The sequence below is a fragment of the Dromaius novaehollandiae genome, chromosome 1 (assembly GCF_036370855.1).
Source record: "Dromaius novaehollandiae isolate bDroNov1 chromosome 1, bDroNov1.hap1, whole genome shotgun sequence".
Lineage (NCBI taxonomy): Eukaryota > Metazoa > Chordata > Aves > Casuariiformes > Dromaiidae > Dromaius > Dromaius novaehollandiae.
The window spans coordinates 57,128,520-57,144,821 of NC_088098.1; the positions used below are offsets into that span (position 1 = coordinate 57,128,520).

The window sequence follows — 16,302 nt, forward strand, 5'->3', positions numbered from 1 at the left end:
AAAACCGCATAAATAGGACTGGCAGCAAACACTAAGGCCCAGCACTTCTTCCTTTCTGTCAGAGCACCCATCCAGTTTTTCAGGGTCCATTTTGTGTGCTCTGTGCGTGTGGACCAGTGATTCTGTAATCCAGCGGTGCTCAGTGGCCCACCATCCACAGGGAGGTTAAAGAATGCCCTAGCTCCACCAAGTAGACTAGCTTGTAAACATTTATATAAAAGGTCAACTTTAAAGGGAAAGGTATTTCAAAATAGGTAGTGTTGCACCCTGCAACACTTGAGTATTGCATGGAATTCCAGACAGGGATGGCTTTTAAAAACATTTTTTTAGCTGTAAAAGTGCCCCTCTTCCCCCCGAGAGCATACTTTTTGTCTTGGAGCCCATTCTGAAGTATCCAGCTTTCTTTATCTCTCTATATAGAGATGTATCTTTATATATAGCTGAGGCACCTAAGACATGCTTCAAAATTCCATTCCAAAGGCCAAGAAGTTAGATTCTACAGTACTCAGCACTTCACCGCTTTTTTGGATTCTATTCCTTCATGATCCAGAGACAATGATGCTATAGGCCATTATGTGGATCTTGACACAGATTCTGTACTGTGGAGCATTTACTGCACAGAGAAATGTCACTCATTTTGCAACATCTGTCTTCTGCAATGTCAAGCAAGGAAATAATTGTACAGCCTTCAAATCTGTTCTGGTCAATTATGAAGATCAATGTCCATATGTCTTATATGGCACACGCAGGCAGAAGTTTCACTAGTGTCTCCAGTTGGCCTTAGTTCTACACCTTTCAATAGCGAACTGCTCTAAATTCTGATGAAGGACTATTTTGTGCTCAGCTTTTGCAGCAAGTTAGCTTAGAACTTTTCCTTCCTGTTAGCAGTAAAACTGGCAAGGACAAGAAAGCCTACAATTAATGCACTGCTTTACCCAGCACACAGCAACACAGCTACTGAGTGGGTAGGGAGTGCAGCTGCACCTGGCCCCTCAGGTCAGAAATGTCCCACTATGTGCTTAACAAGGGTGGCCAGCGTGGAAGGAGAAGGAAAGGGCAGGGCATGTTGTTGTTTACACCAGAGCCCATGACAACTAAGTTGAGAACATAACTTGAAGTCACAAGATATTTTGCCCTAATCCTAATAACTGAGCCGGGCAGACTGGCTTTAGCTCTAACAGATGGATGTTAAAACTCTAGGCTGACTGAGACCATCAGGCCCAGATAATAGGCTCAAGAGTGAGAAAAGAAGTCTACAAAGCAGGTGTAAAGATGCTTTCTCAGCTTGCTCTTCAGCTGAGTCTTCTGTGTACCAGAGGGAAATTAGTCCTGTGAGAAGCAGACAGGATTTCTGCTTCTTGCCACTGAAGTATTCAGCTTCAGATTCACCAGAGGCAGAGGCAGGACAGAACACTGAAACTTCTGAGAGAAAATAGTACATCAGTAAACTACCCAACCACTCTAGTCTGCAGTATCTTGCTACTTTATCACCTCAGCAAATTCCTAATGCGCACTCCCCTCAGCAGTAGTAATCTCTCTTTCTCTGCAGAGGGAAAAAACAAGTTTGACTTATGGAGTCAAATACAATGAGGAGCTGTTTGCAGAATGGTATTTTTGATCAGCAAGAAATAGTTTGTATTGGTTCCTTGGTAAGAAAAAGTCTTAGCTAGTCTTTTAATGAAAGGCAGCATACTAAAGCTACAAAACTAACCCTTGTTCAGCCATTTTCTTTATTTTTGGGTTACTGTCTGCTAGAAAAAATTATTAAAAGATTATTCTCAGTCCTTTGCTGAAACATTTTCCTTGTCACTGCCAAACTGGAGAAGGAGGAGCAGTACACCAGTTATCTACACTACCTTACTACCTGAAACAGATTTACAATCCTTGATGCTTACCATTGATGGTCTTCTTGATTATTACCTCTGATAACACCCGTAAGGCTGAGCTCTTTTGGTCAACTCTCCAAAGCAAATGGCTTCAAGAGCCCAAATCCTTCATCTCAGGTTACTGCTACAAATCCTGGCTTTTTCTAGACCCTTCCTAAATAGAAACCCAAGATCCTCCTTATCCTAAGGCCTAGGATAACTAAGGCTGTGGCTAGATGTTCATTGTGGAAACTCTGGTTTTATAGTTCTTCTAAGTTGCTTGTTTTACTGCTGAATATTTCTACTTATGCAGTATTCAGGAGGACAGAATATTCTGAGAGCTCCTCATCTGTTTCAGTGCAAGATCACTCGTATGTGTTCCAGCCACCTCTGGAGGGAATTTAAGACAACCTACTGACCCTGTGTCAGTGCTCCTTGTTAGGGTCAGGGCAATCCACTAAAGAAGTTCTTTTGTGGAGTCTGCAACCTGCAGTCACTCCAGCATCCCCTCCAACTAATGACCCTTTGCCTCACATCTGTGAATTTACCAGAATTATGGCCACAGAATGCCTGTGACAACTATAAATTTTCCTACCCATGCTAGTAGTTACTGACCAGAACAGTACTAACTACAGGCCTAACAGTTTAGTTCAGGCCTAAACCTTGGCATAAATATTAAATGAAACTGGATTTGCAGGCTCAAATCAGGGACTGTGATCCTGCCCCAGTTTAAGATTCTGTCTCTGAAGAATACTCAACCTAGAATTTGTAAAAAAAAGAAAAAAAAAGTACTAGGAATCAAAGACCAAGAAAGAAAAGTAAATATCTTCCAAGACAAAACGGTATCAGACTTCTTTGGTGTAATCAAATGCAGAAACAGGTCAATTAGCACCCTAAGCCTTTATCTTGCAGGGAGTTAGAGCTTGCACATTTATGCGATGAACTTCCATTCACGGAATGATTCTTGGCAAGCCTTGGTGTAGAGCTGGAAAACACTTCTTGTTACTAACGCTTCGTAGTGTCTTAGAGAAACTGAAGCTACATGTTTAAGATCTTTGCACAGATGCCTGAGTAGAGCTTTAAAGCATTATTTTCACTTCACTGTATGTATTCCACAGTAGTGATGTTTTTCTTTCATCCCACACAGATTTTTAATAAGGCCAAATATTAGCAGATACAGACATGAATACAGACTTTTTTAAAGTTAGCTGGAGATAGAAAGATACATATGGAAATGCAGGGAGGAGGAGTAATGTGTCCAAGGGAATAACACACTGCTGAGAACTTTTCGTGGCATTGTTCTTAAAACAAACAAACAAAAACCCCTTCTGAAACTACTGCCATTACTACTGGTTGTCTAGCAGTTGTTTGCTCATAGCCCAGATCTAAATCCATTATTGCTTTAATAAAAGTCTACCATGTAAATCTCTCTGAATGGTGTTAACAATTGTGAAAGATAAGGGCAATAATCAGCTTACTTTGTTCACCATCTTGTGATGAAATTAAAGGCAGTTTTAAATAATCCTTGACAGAGTTCATCCTGACATCATAGCTACTGAGTATGTCTAAGGGTGGGAGGAAATTAGAAATGGAGTGTTTAGAAAATTTGCAGCCTCCTTTCTGTCTGAAGCACAGGGAAGTGTTGGGACAGAACCAGTGGAAAGCATTTTTGTGCGTGTTTTTGTTTTTAGGATTCTCCAATTACTTACTCCATCACATCAGCCACTTTCTGTCACAGCGCTGCCCTGGGTGCCGAATCCTGGATCCAAGCGCCTCTCAGAAACTGCCAGCAATTTGCAGACACCACATGATTGCAAGTTAACTTCTACTAAGTCTGAAATAGCAAGCTCCAGTACGAATCTTGCCTTGAATCTTTAGGCAACTCACAAAACACATTTTATGGAAGCCTTGCTTCTGAATGCCAAGGGCACAATGGACAGTATGTCAGCACAGGGGGCTCAAGAACTGAGGAAGGCAAAGCAATAACAAGAGGAATGTATGCTCTGAACTTGTATATGAAGAACTTTGTATTGCTGTTGCCTGCATTGTACCTACTGAGGTTAAAACAAAAACATGCCTCAGTTCCTTCTTGTCATTAGGAGTCACTTCCAGAATTGTAACCCATACCTACAAGAATCAGATGCAGTGACACATCTTGGTCTTGCAATGCACACAATGCATGGATACCGTTACATAAAAATAAACTAACTTGCTGTAACACATCACTGAACAGCAGGGCTGGACCAACTGGTCTAGATCCAGGTCCTCATAAAATTCTGTAGTGAACTGGCAGTGCCGTTAGATGCCTATCAAACAATCGTCACTACGTAACCCGTCCAGAGTTAGGCTAAAGGATGTAAAAAAAGGTAAAAAACTGGTGCAATCAAGGCATGTTTTTGAAACATCTAAGTTTTTCTAAGGTATCATTTGTCTTACAGTCTATCCCAAAGCAGATAGGAGGGGAGCTATTTTGTATTTTTTTTGAGTTTCCACAATCAGACAGATACAGGATAACAAGTCGTAACTACTCAGTTTCTGAAAAGGTTTAAAGCAGCTCTGTGTGATGCTGGAAAATCTGAGGAATCTTCAAAAAATTTAAAGTTATTTCCATGCGATAGCTCCTTTCCACCCAAATGCAGGTTCTCTTCTCCTTTTCACCATGTAGAACATTACCCACCCCCCAACCCTCCGTGTCCTGAAAACGCAGTCAAACCACCCCAGCTGCCTTGCATAAGGATAGTCTACATGATCATACACAACTTTCTCCCCCTCGACATGACCACTAATTAATTCAACGCGCAGCAGAGACTGTTTCCTCCATGGCTCCTTATCTCTTTGCTCTGCCTTGACCTCCTTCCTTACCCTCCTCTTCTTGCCAGCGTATCCAAACCAGTTCCCTCTAACCTGCCTCCCTGTGAGCAGGAGAAGCATGGAGAGCACCAAAGAGACCCAACGGGGTCTCTGCTCGGCACCCGACAGGCCCAGCTATCCGGCCATGCCGGGGAAGGCCTGCTTGGCCTTCCCAGCCCTGAGCTGGGACATGCCCTCTTGGGAAGGCAAGCGCAGTGGGCTCCTGCCACGGCGCTGGGGCGAGGGAGCACGTAGGCTCTGTGGGGAACCAGGACGCTGAACCACCAGCCTGTACGGAGGGCGCGCTTGGCGCGGGCGCTCCATGGACTGATGCAAGCTGCGTGGGTCCAGAAACGCTCCTGGCAGCCAGGGCAGCCGCTGGGCGCCTGAGGAGCCGACCTGACGCCAAGCCTGTGCTCCGAGGCACGGAGGCACTGCGGACTCGGGCGGGTGGTCCTGGTCCGAGCACAGCCTTTCCCGCGCAGCTTGCGTTCAGGCTCAAGCCATCGCTCCAGCCCAAGCGTGCGTGGCGGGGCCGGCGCCGGGGCGGGGGCGGGCCGGGGCGGGGAGCGGGGCGCGGGCCGGCGCCCCCGCCCCCAGCGCGCCGCGGCAGCCTCGCCCGCTCCCGCTGCCGCAGCCGCTCCCGCTGCGCGCACCACGGCGGCGGCCTCCCGCCATGTCGGCCGCCAAGCACCGGGGCCCCAAGGGGGGCAGCCCGCCCGCCGCTGCCGCCGCCGCCGCCGAGCGGGGCGCGCAGCCCGGCGGCGCCGAGGAGGCGGCGCGGCGGCCGGCGGCGGCGGCGCAGGGCCGGGGCGGCCGCGGCGCGGCGGCGGGCGGGGGGGGCCGCTCGGCCGCCGGCCCCCGGCGCGGCTGGGCGCTGCTGCTGGGCGCCGCCGTGGTGCTGGGCGCCGCGCTGCCGGCCGGCTGGTACGTGCGGCAGCTGCGGGAGGAGGTCGGGCGGAGCAGCCGCGAGAGGGAGGCCTCCGGGCGGCAGCGGGAGGAGCTGGCCGCCACGCTGGACGCCGTGGTGCAGAAGGTAGCGCGGCGCCGGGCCCCGTCGGGGTGCCCGGACTTGGGGCGGGAGGAGGGAAGGTGCTGCATGGCCCCCGCCGCCGCCGTGCTTGCTCTAAATCGGAGCATAGCCCTGGAAAGCAGGACCGTCGGGCTGGTTTTACGATGCTGGAAGCAGGGGGCGGCCAGCTCTGTGAGCCTGCTCGCTCCTGGGCGTGGAGAGGTTTTACAGCTGCAGGCCTGCCCTGCGTGTTTTTATATTTATTTATTTTTAAATCTATTTTCTGCCGTTGCAGATAGCGCGGCGCGGGCAGGTGCGCGGGTGGCGGTGGCACAGCCGCGCTGTCGGACGTGGCAGGATCTAGGGCCCTGCCGGCCGGAGCTTCCTGCAACTTTTGGCAATGCCGAGATGCGCCACGCGCTCCGGAAAGCTAAAATCCTGCCTGTTTCGCTGGACAGCGGAGGCAGGGCCAGAAATACTGAGTCGCGTTTGTCCCTTGCGGTGAGGGAGCGAGGCTGGAGTGCCCATCGGCCTCCCCAGCGAGGGAGCGAGGCTGAAGCACCCATCGCCACCCCGGCTCGCAGCAGGGCTGGGAGAGCCGTCAGCAAAAGGTGGCTCAAGCAAAGTGAAAAAGTGCTTTTTCCCTCCAACTTTTTTCCCCCCTCAGGAAAAAGCCCCCGATCTGGAGTTTCACAAACAGCAGCGTCCACCTGGATGCATCTCAGGGTGCCCAAAACTTAAGAAAATGCTGTATGCAAGGGCACATAATCCCATTAAAATACAGCCAGGCTTGCATAGGAGAGTAGGTAAACTGATTCAAAAGCAGCATGTAAAGTTGTAACCAAGTCAGATGAGAGAAGGGGAAAATCTTGCCTCAGCTTGGCCGCTTTGTGCATTGCGAGCTGCCTCTGTGCAGCCGTAGGGATTCGCTGTTTGCTGGGTGTGATGGGTTTGGGCCGGGGCCGGGCATCCGCGGGCCGGTCTGCGGTATTCCCCGGAAGCGCGGTGGCCTGCACACGTGGAATTTATAGAATCGATGTCTTGGGGCTTCCTCTCCCTCACAGCAAGGAGGAAAAGAGACATTTGCGTGAAGTGGAAAAAGGGTTGTAAAAATGCAGGGCTACTTCTGAAGCTAATCATAAATCCTTTTTTTTTTTTCTTTTAAACTCGGTGATGACTGGGCCACACTTTGAACTAGCAAGGGTTGGGTTATTTTCCTTCTTTTTAAGGCATTGTAACAAAGTATAGGAAGGAAGAAATTGCAATGGCAGGCCATACAGGGTATAGGATTATAATACGTGCGTATTATACATGAGGACTCAGATATACAAGCAATATATAAGCCTTTCCAAACAGGAGTAGATACAGTTTGCTCCCTCCATCTCTGCATTCTTGCAGAAAAATTTTAGGTATATGTTATGTGTTCTAGGAGAAAAGTACAGAACACAAGTTTATGACCAGCTGATTTCAAAGAGAACAGAAACTTTATCTGCCAGTGTATGGCAGATGGCTGATGTTAGCCATTCGTGCAGCAATGCAAAACTAAAAGGCAGAGGAAAGCGATCACGCAGAGTTTCACTACAACCCTTGAAAGCTTTGCTTGTTGTGTTTTTGTGCTGCCTTTCCAGAAGGATGTGCTTGAGGAAGAGAAGACCTGACATTGCTTTGCAAAAGCATCGGGTCCTGTTCAGTGCTTATGGAGGGGCGGGCAGTGCGGGCTGCTACGTGGAGCTCCCTTTCGTCTTTCAGTGCGCAGAGCCACCGTCAGGAGCGTTGTATAAGCTCATCTGCTTTACACATCAGCAGTAGGAGGAGAAAGGAAATGATGTGGAAATCTAGTCTTTGTGTATAGCACAAGTTTCAGAAAAGCCAAGGTTATTTGGTGTAAGAATATGAGATAGTGTGACTGCTTTGCAAAGATGTAGTTCTTAGCTTCTGAAGTACTTTTATGTCCTATTTAGGATAGTAAACCTTTCAAGGACTAAGGTTTCACACATTACCAGCCATGAACAGCAGACAGGCAGACAGGCACATAGGTGTGCACACAAACCAACTTTGTAGTGAATATGAGCTATCACTTTGGAGTTGTGGGTTTTTCCCCTCTCTTGCAAGGGGTTTGTCTAGGGCCCTGGTGGTGCTTGAGGGAGCTGAGCATATGTTAGGACAGATCAGATTAGAAGTTGGTCTAATTTGAAGACCTTGGTGCATTTTATTATATCAGAGCTCTGTGGCTGCCTCCAGCAGAAGCTAGAAGTGTAGGAAAAGATCTTTTAACTTACACCATAGGCATTGTCCAAATGCAGTGGAGGAGTAAGTATAAAGTACTTCTGCTGTGGTGTTTCCCCAATGCTGTGCATTCCCCTCTCTCTATACGCGAGGGGTGGGATCCCTCTCCGTCGGATTTACACCAGCAGAGATCTCCTGACACTCTAGAGAGTTCCCCTGGACATTTCTGGTGCCTTTTATACTAACATACAAAGATAGGTTGATTGCAAATATGAATTTAGTGGTTTAGTTGGAATGAGTCAAGGAAGATAAATGATTTGTCATATGAGGGAAAGATGGACTTTTTTGCCCACTCCTTCTAGAGTCCTGAAGTCCATTTATGGGGATACAGAAAGAGCTCTCTATGTGGAAAAAAATCAGAATGAATGACAATTAAGAAGTAATGAAAGTAAGGGTGGTAAGTCAGTGTAATGACTGTTGCCCTGCAGCAATTTGTATGCCAGTATTACCTGTTTCCCTTGCCCCCCCCCTCCTTTTAATTCATTCTTAGCTTGGTATGAGAGACCTAGAGACTACAAGCTATAAGGAAAGTAAAGCTACAAACCTTTTTACAAAAAGGGGGGGGGGGCAGGGGAAGGAAGTCATTCTTATAGGCGTTCTTCAAACTTCATGGATCTCTTGGAGCAAGGGAAAGTTTCATGACCAAACTACAGTTCTTTCACAGCATAGACCTCAGCTGAAATCAGGGAGGCTTTGGCCAAGGATTTTATTTAGCAAAAATACATGTGAATAACTTAATTAGTAATTAGTAAGTCTGTTAGATCTTTTGAGATGAATTTCTAGGTTCAGAGGCCAGCTGAAAGCTGCTGGAATCCTTTTCAGTTAAAAAGGAAAAAAAAATAAAAAAGACCTCTGTGTGTTTCTTTCTAAGGATATATAAATTATGTTTCCTTCCATTTCTAAAATAAAACCACCCCTCCAGCTGTATATCTAATCAGTAAACATGGCAGCCCATGTGGCAGGACTGATTAATATATCCCTCAGACATAGAGAGTAGCGTGAAGCAACGCGACAGGCATTACTCAGCACTTGCCCTTCTGCCAAAGCCTTGAGGTATTTGGAGCCGTTGAGGTACGTGATGGATTTCTGTTGCAGCCAGTGGGAGTTCTTACATTACTTTGCAATGTTTTTTTAATAAAAACAACCCCCCCCCCACAAAAGACTTCTTGACAGTCAGGAGACTGATACTCTGCTTGGCCTCAGAATTAAGTAATGCACACTTCCTCTTTGGTGTGCCTGTGTCTTAGCTGTAGAGGTGAGAGTAGTTTAACGTGGTGGCCACTTAGCCCTTGCCCTTTTCCCTATTGCTGTCAGTGAAGCCAGCTGTAAAGGTAGTTGTTGTAGTTGGGATAGTAACAACTTTCTGTGAGTTGGTCCCCTTAACAGCTGCTGCAGCTTTCTTCTATGCCTGCACACACATACGTGCGCCTATGCCCCTTTTCACTAAGAGTGTCTGTAGAGGCATGTGTTTGAATAATGTGGTACTGTCTTTAGAACATTAAAGCCTTTCTATATTTTTATCTTAAAAAATAGCAAACAAGAAAATTGTCTCCAAAATTACATTGATGTCTAAGAGCAGCAAAATGTCACGATTACTACTTCCATTCCCCAGCTATTCCTAGCCCCCCTTTTCCCCTATTTTTTCCCTCTTGTCCTTCCTTGAGTGGTTTGAAACTTCTTTTGTGTTCGGGTATTGGCCTAGGGTCTGATCACCTGATAAAGTCTAATCCCAGTTTCTCCATACTTAGGCAAAATTCACACAGAAGCTGGCGCTGGATTTCTTTGTTTGTTTGTTTTATTTTTTTTCCTTAAATAAGGACTGGCAGTCCATAAAACCAGCCGCAAGGAACTGTAGAGGGAGGGATGGCTCAGAGATCAGGGTGCAAACTCTGAAGACTTAGGTTTGATTTTCACTGCTACAGATTTGTGGATAATCTATGGCAGGTCAGTGAGGCCCAGGATCCTCAGCAGAAGGTGTGCACATATAGAGCTTTGAGGCTGTAGGTGCTGGGCTTTTTGTACCTGCTATAGATGTAGGCCATAGGGTGGCCTCAGATAGGAAGCCTGAAAGACTGGAAGGTGGCGATCATTTCATATGATAACCAGGGCCCTAAGAACCTTAAAAACAAAGGATAGGGATGTAGCTAAGGATGAAATTGTAAGTATTAAAGATACGGACTTCTGTTTTAGGTGCGTTCCCTTCAAGCCGCATTTGGAGAGTTTGAATCCATGATGAAAATCACTAAGCAGAAGCAAGAAGTTACTGAGAAGGCTGTTAAGGAAGGAGAGAGTGAAATCAACCGTATCAGTGAAGTGCTTCAGAAGCTACAAAATGAAATCTTGAAAGACTTGTCTGATGGCATCCACATGGTGAAGGATGCAAGGGAACGAGACTTCACATCGCTGGAAAACACAGTGGAAGAGAGACTAACGGAGTTAACCAAGTCAATAAATGATAACATCGCTATATTCACTGAAGTGCAGCAAAGGAGCCAAGATGAAATCAACAATATGAAAGCAAAGGTTGATTCTCTAGAAGAAGCAGATGTGTATAGGCATGAAATAAAGGTGCTGAAAGATGCTTTTGATGAGATGCAAACCTCCATGAAAACCAAAGAAAAGGACATAGAGGCCCTGAAAAGTACAATAGACTCCATGGAATCTGATGTGTATACCGAAGTGAAAGAGTTAGTCAACCTCAAACAAGAACATGAGAAATTCAAAGAGGCAGCAGACACTGAACACCTTTCATTAAAAGCTTTACAAGAGAAAGTTCTTAGAGCCGAGGATTCTATTATGCAGCTCCCTGGTGACATTAAAAGACTCGATGAAGATTTACTGCAAATTAAAGCTGACCTCAACAAATGGGAAGAAAATGAACTCTTCAGAAAAGCATTGGAAACTTTTGAAAAGAACGGTGAAGGACTAGAGTCTCGACTGAGACACATAGAAGAGAGCCTGGAGTCTCTAACTTCTTTTGCTGCTCAACATACTGAAAAGTTGCAATCTTTCCTTTCTAAGGAGGCAGAATATGAAGATAAGCTCAGTACTCTAGAACAAAGCTTTACCGCTCTTCAGGGAATCTCAGCTATGGACGTAACTTCAATCACAGACGTTCTGAGAAATCTTGGTGAATCACAGACCTCACTGTACAATGATGTGGAGAACTTGAGAAGAAGTATCAGTGACCTGCCATCCTCTGATGCTCTTCAGGATGTCCAGAAACAAATCAGTACTTTGTTGGATCAAGGAAATCTTCAGATGGCTCAAGCACATTCTCAAGGCTATCTCGAAAAATTTTCTTCTGTTGAAGGCTCTGTAGATGAACTGAGATCTTCTGTCAGCCAGGTTGATTCTGATTTGAAAATGATAAGAACTGCAGTGGATAGTTTAGTTTCCTACTCGGTGAAAATTGAAAATAATGAGAACAACTTGGAGTCTGTGAAGAGTTCAGTAGATGACTTGAGGAATGATCTGGAAAGATTGTTTGTGAAAGTAGAAAAAATACATGAGAAAGTTTAGGTAACAGTACTCCTTGTACAAATATTGGATTAAAGAGAATAGCTTTTGTATGCCCAGTTTTTTACTCTGTTTAAAAGCAATTTGATACCTCCAAAGAAAATAAGAATACTTTAATAATAGGGACAGTTCTGCTTATTTCCTTTATTTCTCTTTTGTGTAGTTTTTTGTTTTGTTTTATGAAAACATGAGTTTAGTTGGAGGTTGAGTTTCTAAGGGCTCATCTTCTCTAGAAAGTTGTACCGCTGTAACTATTGTGGTATAACTAAGGCACTACAGCCTCATTAGTACGGGCACATATTGAATGGTATGAACGTGTTTCACACTATGACACTAGATATCCCACACAGGAGGGCTATGGTTGTTTTGGTATAAAAATCATACTTCTGTACACACTGAGGATTTGACTGGTGTGTTTGGATTAAGAAACAAATGAACAAAACTACACCTCCAGCTAAAACTGTTCTACCCGTAAACTTGAGCGTGGAGCAGGCCAGAAGTAACTCATCCATTTCTGCAGTTTGGGGCTCAGCCATATGGTCAATCTACCATGTATCAGCTGAGCTGTAGTACATTTTTGTGTGTCCTTAATCTGTGCCAAGGAGCTAACCCACAGTAAGGACAGCTTGAGGTAAGTGGCGTTGCTTGGGGCTGAGACTGTACGCGTGGACACTTACTGCAGCCCAGCTGGCACACGGCGAGTAGTAGCTTGTTTTAGAGCTGTTTCACAGTGGGAAGAAAGAAGCAAGTTGTGACTGTTGCACTCAAAAATGAAGACGAGCGGGGGCACAACGAAGCACTGTTTTGCCCAGGTGCCAAGACGTGGTGCGCTGCATGGCTGGAGAGATTTACTGTTTGCAATCATAGGCTTCTTTCCCAACATCTGTAGCTGCTGGTGCAGAGTGTTAGTGCTGAGAAGGGACATCTGAGCTGAAGGATGGGATTAGTTTTAAGAGGGTACAGTAACATATTTGTCATATTTTTGGGCTGTTTACGTGATGAGGCTGTTTTTTTTTCCTGTAAAGTCCTAAATCTCCACCTGTGATTCAGGACTTTCTGTAGAAACGATCACAAATTTAAAAGAGGAGAGAGAAGGATGGAAATCACAACTCTGGTATTCCTTGTACAACAGGCATGCTAATAATAATACACTCCAAAACACAAAAGGGGGAAAATCAGGATGAAATCAGCAGAATCGCTTCTAAGGCATGTACATTTCCAAGTTCTTCCATAGCTGACAGTGACCTGAATTATTATTGCATTCAGGACTTCAGGCCTGATTCTTTATCACTGGGTGTCTGCCTGGGACTCTGGGAGTAAAGGATCCCTCTACTGACTGGCTGAGAATGAGAAAAAGTGTCTGATACTCTAGATGTTGATGTTCATTTAAAAGCCACTTCCTCATGGAGCTTTCTTGGTTTTCTGTCTTTTGGGGAAGGATTTCTAATATCCCTCCTTTTAAAGTTTTGTTTTGAATGTTATCCAAAGATTTGATAAAGGTGCCTGTATTGGATATCTTGGAAATAATGGCCACTGCTGGCTTGTAGAGTGCATCATGACCACCTCAGCCTGGACTAGCCAGATCTTTGGCTACATTAGAAAGGAATTCCTAGAAATAGCACCTCCCAAAAGTGGTAAGTTTGTGGGAACAGCGCAGGCAAAAAGAAGTTCCCTTAGCTAAATAAGATACTCAACTATATCTAGTGTTGTTCCCACTGTAAATAGGAAAGAATTGCTGACATAACAAGAGGGGCCTAGGCATTAAGATAACTTTGTTGTCACTGATTGAACTGCACTGTTCTTTGTTGACTTCTCAAGTTTTTGAATAATGTTGTTTAGGTTACTGTGAAATGAACTGTATGGCTTATTTGCAGTATGTTTAATACTTAATAAACATTTGGAACATTCTTAGCACCTTTGTTTTGATTGCTGTTTATTTAACATAGTATTTTCCAAAATGCTCCCAGTGGGATACTGGAAATGGCTTGGGGGAAGTGTAAGAACTTTATTTTCAGAGGAGATACCACCCGTTATTTGTTCTCAGCTTTCATAGTGGAACATAAAGGTAGTCCTACCTGTTGTGGTTATGAAGAAACACTTGAAAACAGGAGGTGAGCCTGATCAACACAGCGGTGTTAACTAAAACACCCAGAAGCCCCCAGAGGACTGCTCTGAGACAGGAAATGCGTGATTTGTGCAATGAATGCTAACTTAGGTGCCACCATCAAGGCTTTATAATGCCATTTTTAACAACTTTCTCAATGCCCAAAACATGTCGAACAGAAATAATGTACTGGAAGGACCTACATAATCTTTCCAAAGCAGCTGCTCATTTTGGATTGCTTTGAACAGTGGATCACGAGAGCCATAAACTGGCAGTATCTTTATGAAGGAAACCTGGCTTTCAAAAGTTTGGGAAAGGCTGATTTCATTCTGCTTGCCCACACAGATGAACCCAAATTTACCATACAAGGAGCTTTACAATAGTGAGAGCCAAATGTAATTTTCTTTGTACTGCTTATAGTGTTGAAAAAAGGAGCATAGGCATTATCATGCCCTGGTAGTACCTGAGGCCAAATTCTAGAAACAGGTAATACCTGTTATTAGACTACCTACATATTGGACAAAGCAGACAAGTACGCAAACCCTTCCATCTAGAAAAGACAACATAATCTGGTGGCAGGGAGCTGGCCATGAGCATGCAGTGGCTTTGAAAGGTAGTAGCCCCATGGTAAGGGAACTTAAAGTTGCTGTAAAATCACTGGTGCAGCTAGGCCAAGCTGGATCTGAAAGATTAAATGAAAAATTACTAGCTACACTTCTAGTAATTAAAATTCTATGGCAAACTAGTGAAGTTATTTATTTCACTAAGTAATAATAATTTTCCATGAATAATCATGTGGCTGGAGGCAAGGACCGCCTGCAAGGATCTCTTGGCAGGCTTGAGATTCAGCTTTTATATTTGGTTTGGCAGCCTCATGGAGCACAAATACTTCCCAATTCACTAGTAAATGCTCACAGAGCACATTAAGACTTAGTGCTGCTCTTTAGCATTGTTATTACAGCTTCCAACAGAAGAAGCGGAGAAGGTCTCAAGTAAATTATTGTCTATTATCAGTGTTCTTTGACATTTGCAGTAATTCATCAATACATGCTGCTGCTGTAACAGCTTTCACCGGGAAGTGGCCAATTGATTGTTAAGTGTTGATTGGGTGAATTCATTAACATTTGTCTTCATTTTTCAGCTCTCATCCTCTTATAAATGGAGAAACTATTAGACCAAGAAACTGTGGCCTTCATTATGTTTGAAAGGGCTTGCCCAAATAATGACACTGGCAAACCTGATGGATGGAGATAAATCTCATACTGTTAAAGACACTTTTCCCAGCAGGGCTTAGACCACTGTCTCAAATGAAACAACCTGTAATAGTAAAAAGAATTTCTGTTAGCATAAATATGTATGTTAGAGGTCTGGTTAACATGTGGATTAGTGACTTAATTTCTTCACCATGCTATTTAACATAATGCAGCCAGTAAAACTCTCCACTGTAAACAAAGCTGCAGAGAGATTAAACAACTACAGGAACAAAAGCATACTAATATGAACAAACACCGGAATAGCCTAAAAAGCGTGCAGCACGGTCTCTTTGCTCTGCTCAGTGCTGCTAAGGATGGGCTGGGTCCAGTTTTGGGCACTTCAAGAAAGATGAACTGGAGAGGCTTTAGAAGAAAAAAAGAAAGATGATCAGTAGTCAAACATGTTCTATGAGAAAAGATTGAACAATTCGGCCCTTTCAGACTTAAAAAAAAAAAAGAAAAGAGAGAGAGGACTGAAAAGAGAAAGGAAACAATAAACAATCTTCAAATACATAAAAGACCTTCAAAACAGAACTAATTTTCTCACTGGGGAGAGGGTGAGGTGTTACAGGCAGAAATGCAAGAAATCAGTGGCAAGGACAGCGTAATGGCATTGGAGAGGCTAGAGTCTTCATCCCTGCAAGCCTCTATGTATATGTGGGGCAAACAGATTTTAAGACACAGGTATAGCTGATACAGCTGTGTGTCTGTACATGTGTGTGTGTGGGGGGGGTCTGTCTGCCTGGACAAGGGCCTGCAAGGATTTTCCCAAACCTTAACTTCTATGAAGGGCTCTCACAGGTCAGGAGTGGGATCTGGCAGTCCTGATTCTCCACACCTTTCTCGTACTTGGTAGACCACGTCATTTCTTCCAGAGTCAAAGAATTTATCTGCCAAATTCGAACAACCAAAAGATGTGAAATTTTTGGAGCGGAGAGTGTCTGCTAGCCTAGATGTGTGCTGGGCACGTTAAATTCTCTGGTATAGGAATAGCCTATTGCTTTTACCGCCTCAGCCGAGTGGGCACGCTATGTTCACAAAGAGCTCCTAGCAAGGCTACAGCTACAACTGCCAAGCACGGTACCAGCACGGTCCAGCCATCCCTGCTCCCGGGGGAAAGGCGCTTGCTGCAGCGCAGTTTCACTGCGAGAGGACTGCCCTGTGCCAGGGGTCTGCTCGCGGGGGCTCTCCAAGCCCTGGCCAGCCCGGGGGCTGCAGGGTGCCTGGCGACGAGCGCGGCAGCGAGACCGGCCCTGCGGCCTGCCACGAAGCAGGAGCAGCCGGTTCCGCCTCCTCCTGCGGCCACGACGGGAAAGGACACGCCGCCGCCGCCCGAAGTAGCCTCCGGCCGCCCCAAGCCCCGGCGGCGGCGGCCGGCGGCTCCCCCCGGCGGCGGCCGGCGGCAGCGGCCGG

At 45.4% G+C, this 16,302-nt stretch overlaps 1 protein-coding gene across 1 annotated transcript; it reads left to right on the forward strand.

Annotated features, from left to right (window-relative positions):
* Positions 1–5,282: 5,282 nt before the first annotated feature.
* On the forward strand, positions 5,283–13,443 carry CKAP4 (cytoskeleton associated protein 4). The gene is made up of 2 exons (XM_026118001.2): positions 5,283–5,751; positions 10,204–13,443. Exons 1-2 carry the CDS (start codon positions 5,392–5,394, stop codon positions 11,533–11,535), a joined length of 1,692 nt encoding a protein of 563 aa, XP_025973786.2. The 5' UTR covers positions 5,283–5,391; the 3' UTR covers positions 11,536–13,443.
* The last annotated feature ends 2,859 nt before the right edge of the window (positions 13,444–16,302 follow it).

Bases quoted from the DNA above. Each gene is read 5' to 3' on its own strand.
- CKAP4 (XM_026118001.2), top strand. From the start codon at position 5,392: ATGTCGGCCGCCAAGCACCGGGGCCCCAAGGGGGGCAGCCCGCCCGCC. The intron at 5,752-10,203 runs GTAGCGCGGCGC...CTTCTGTTTTAG, and splicing joins TGGACGCCGTGGTGCAGAAG to GTGCGTTCCCTTCAAGCCGC.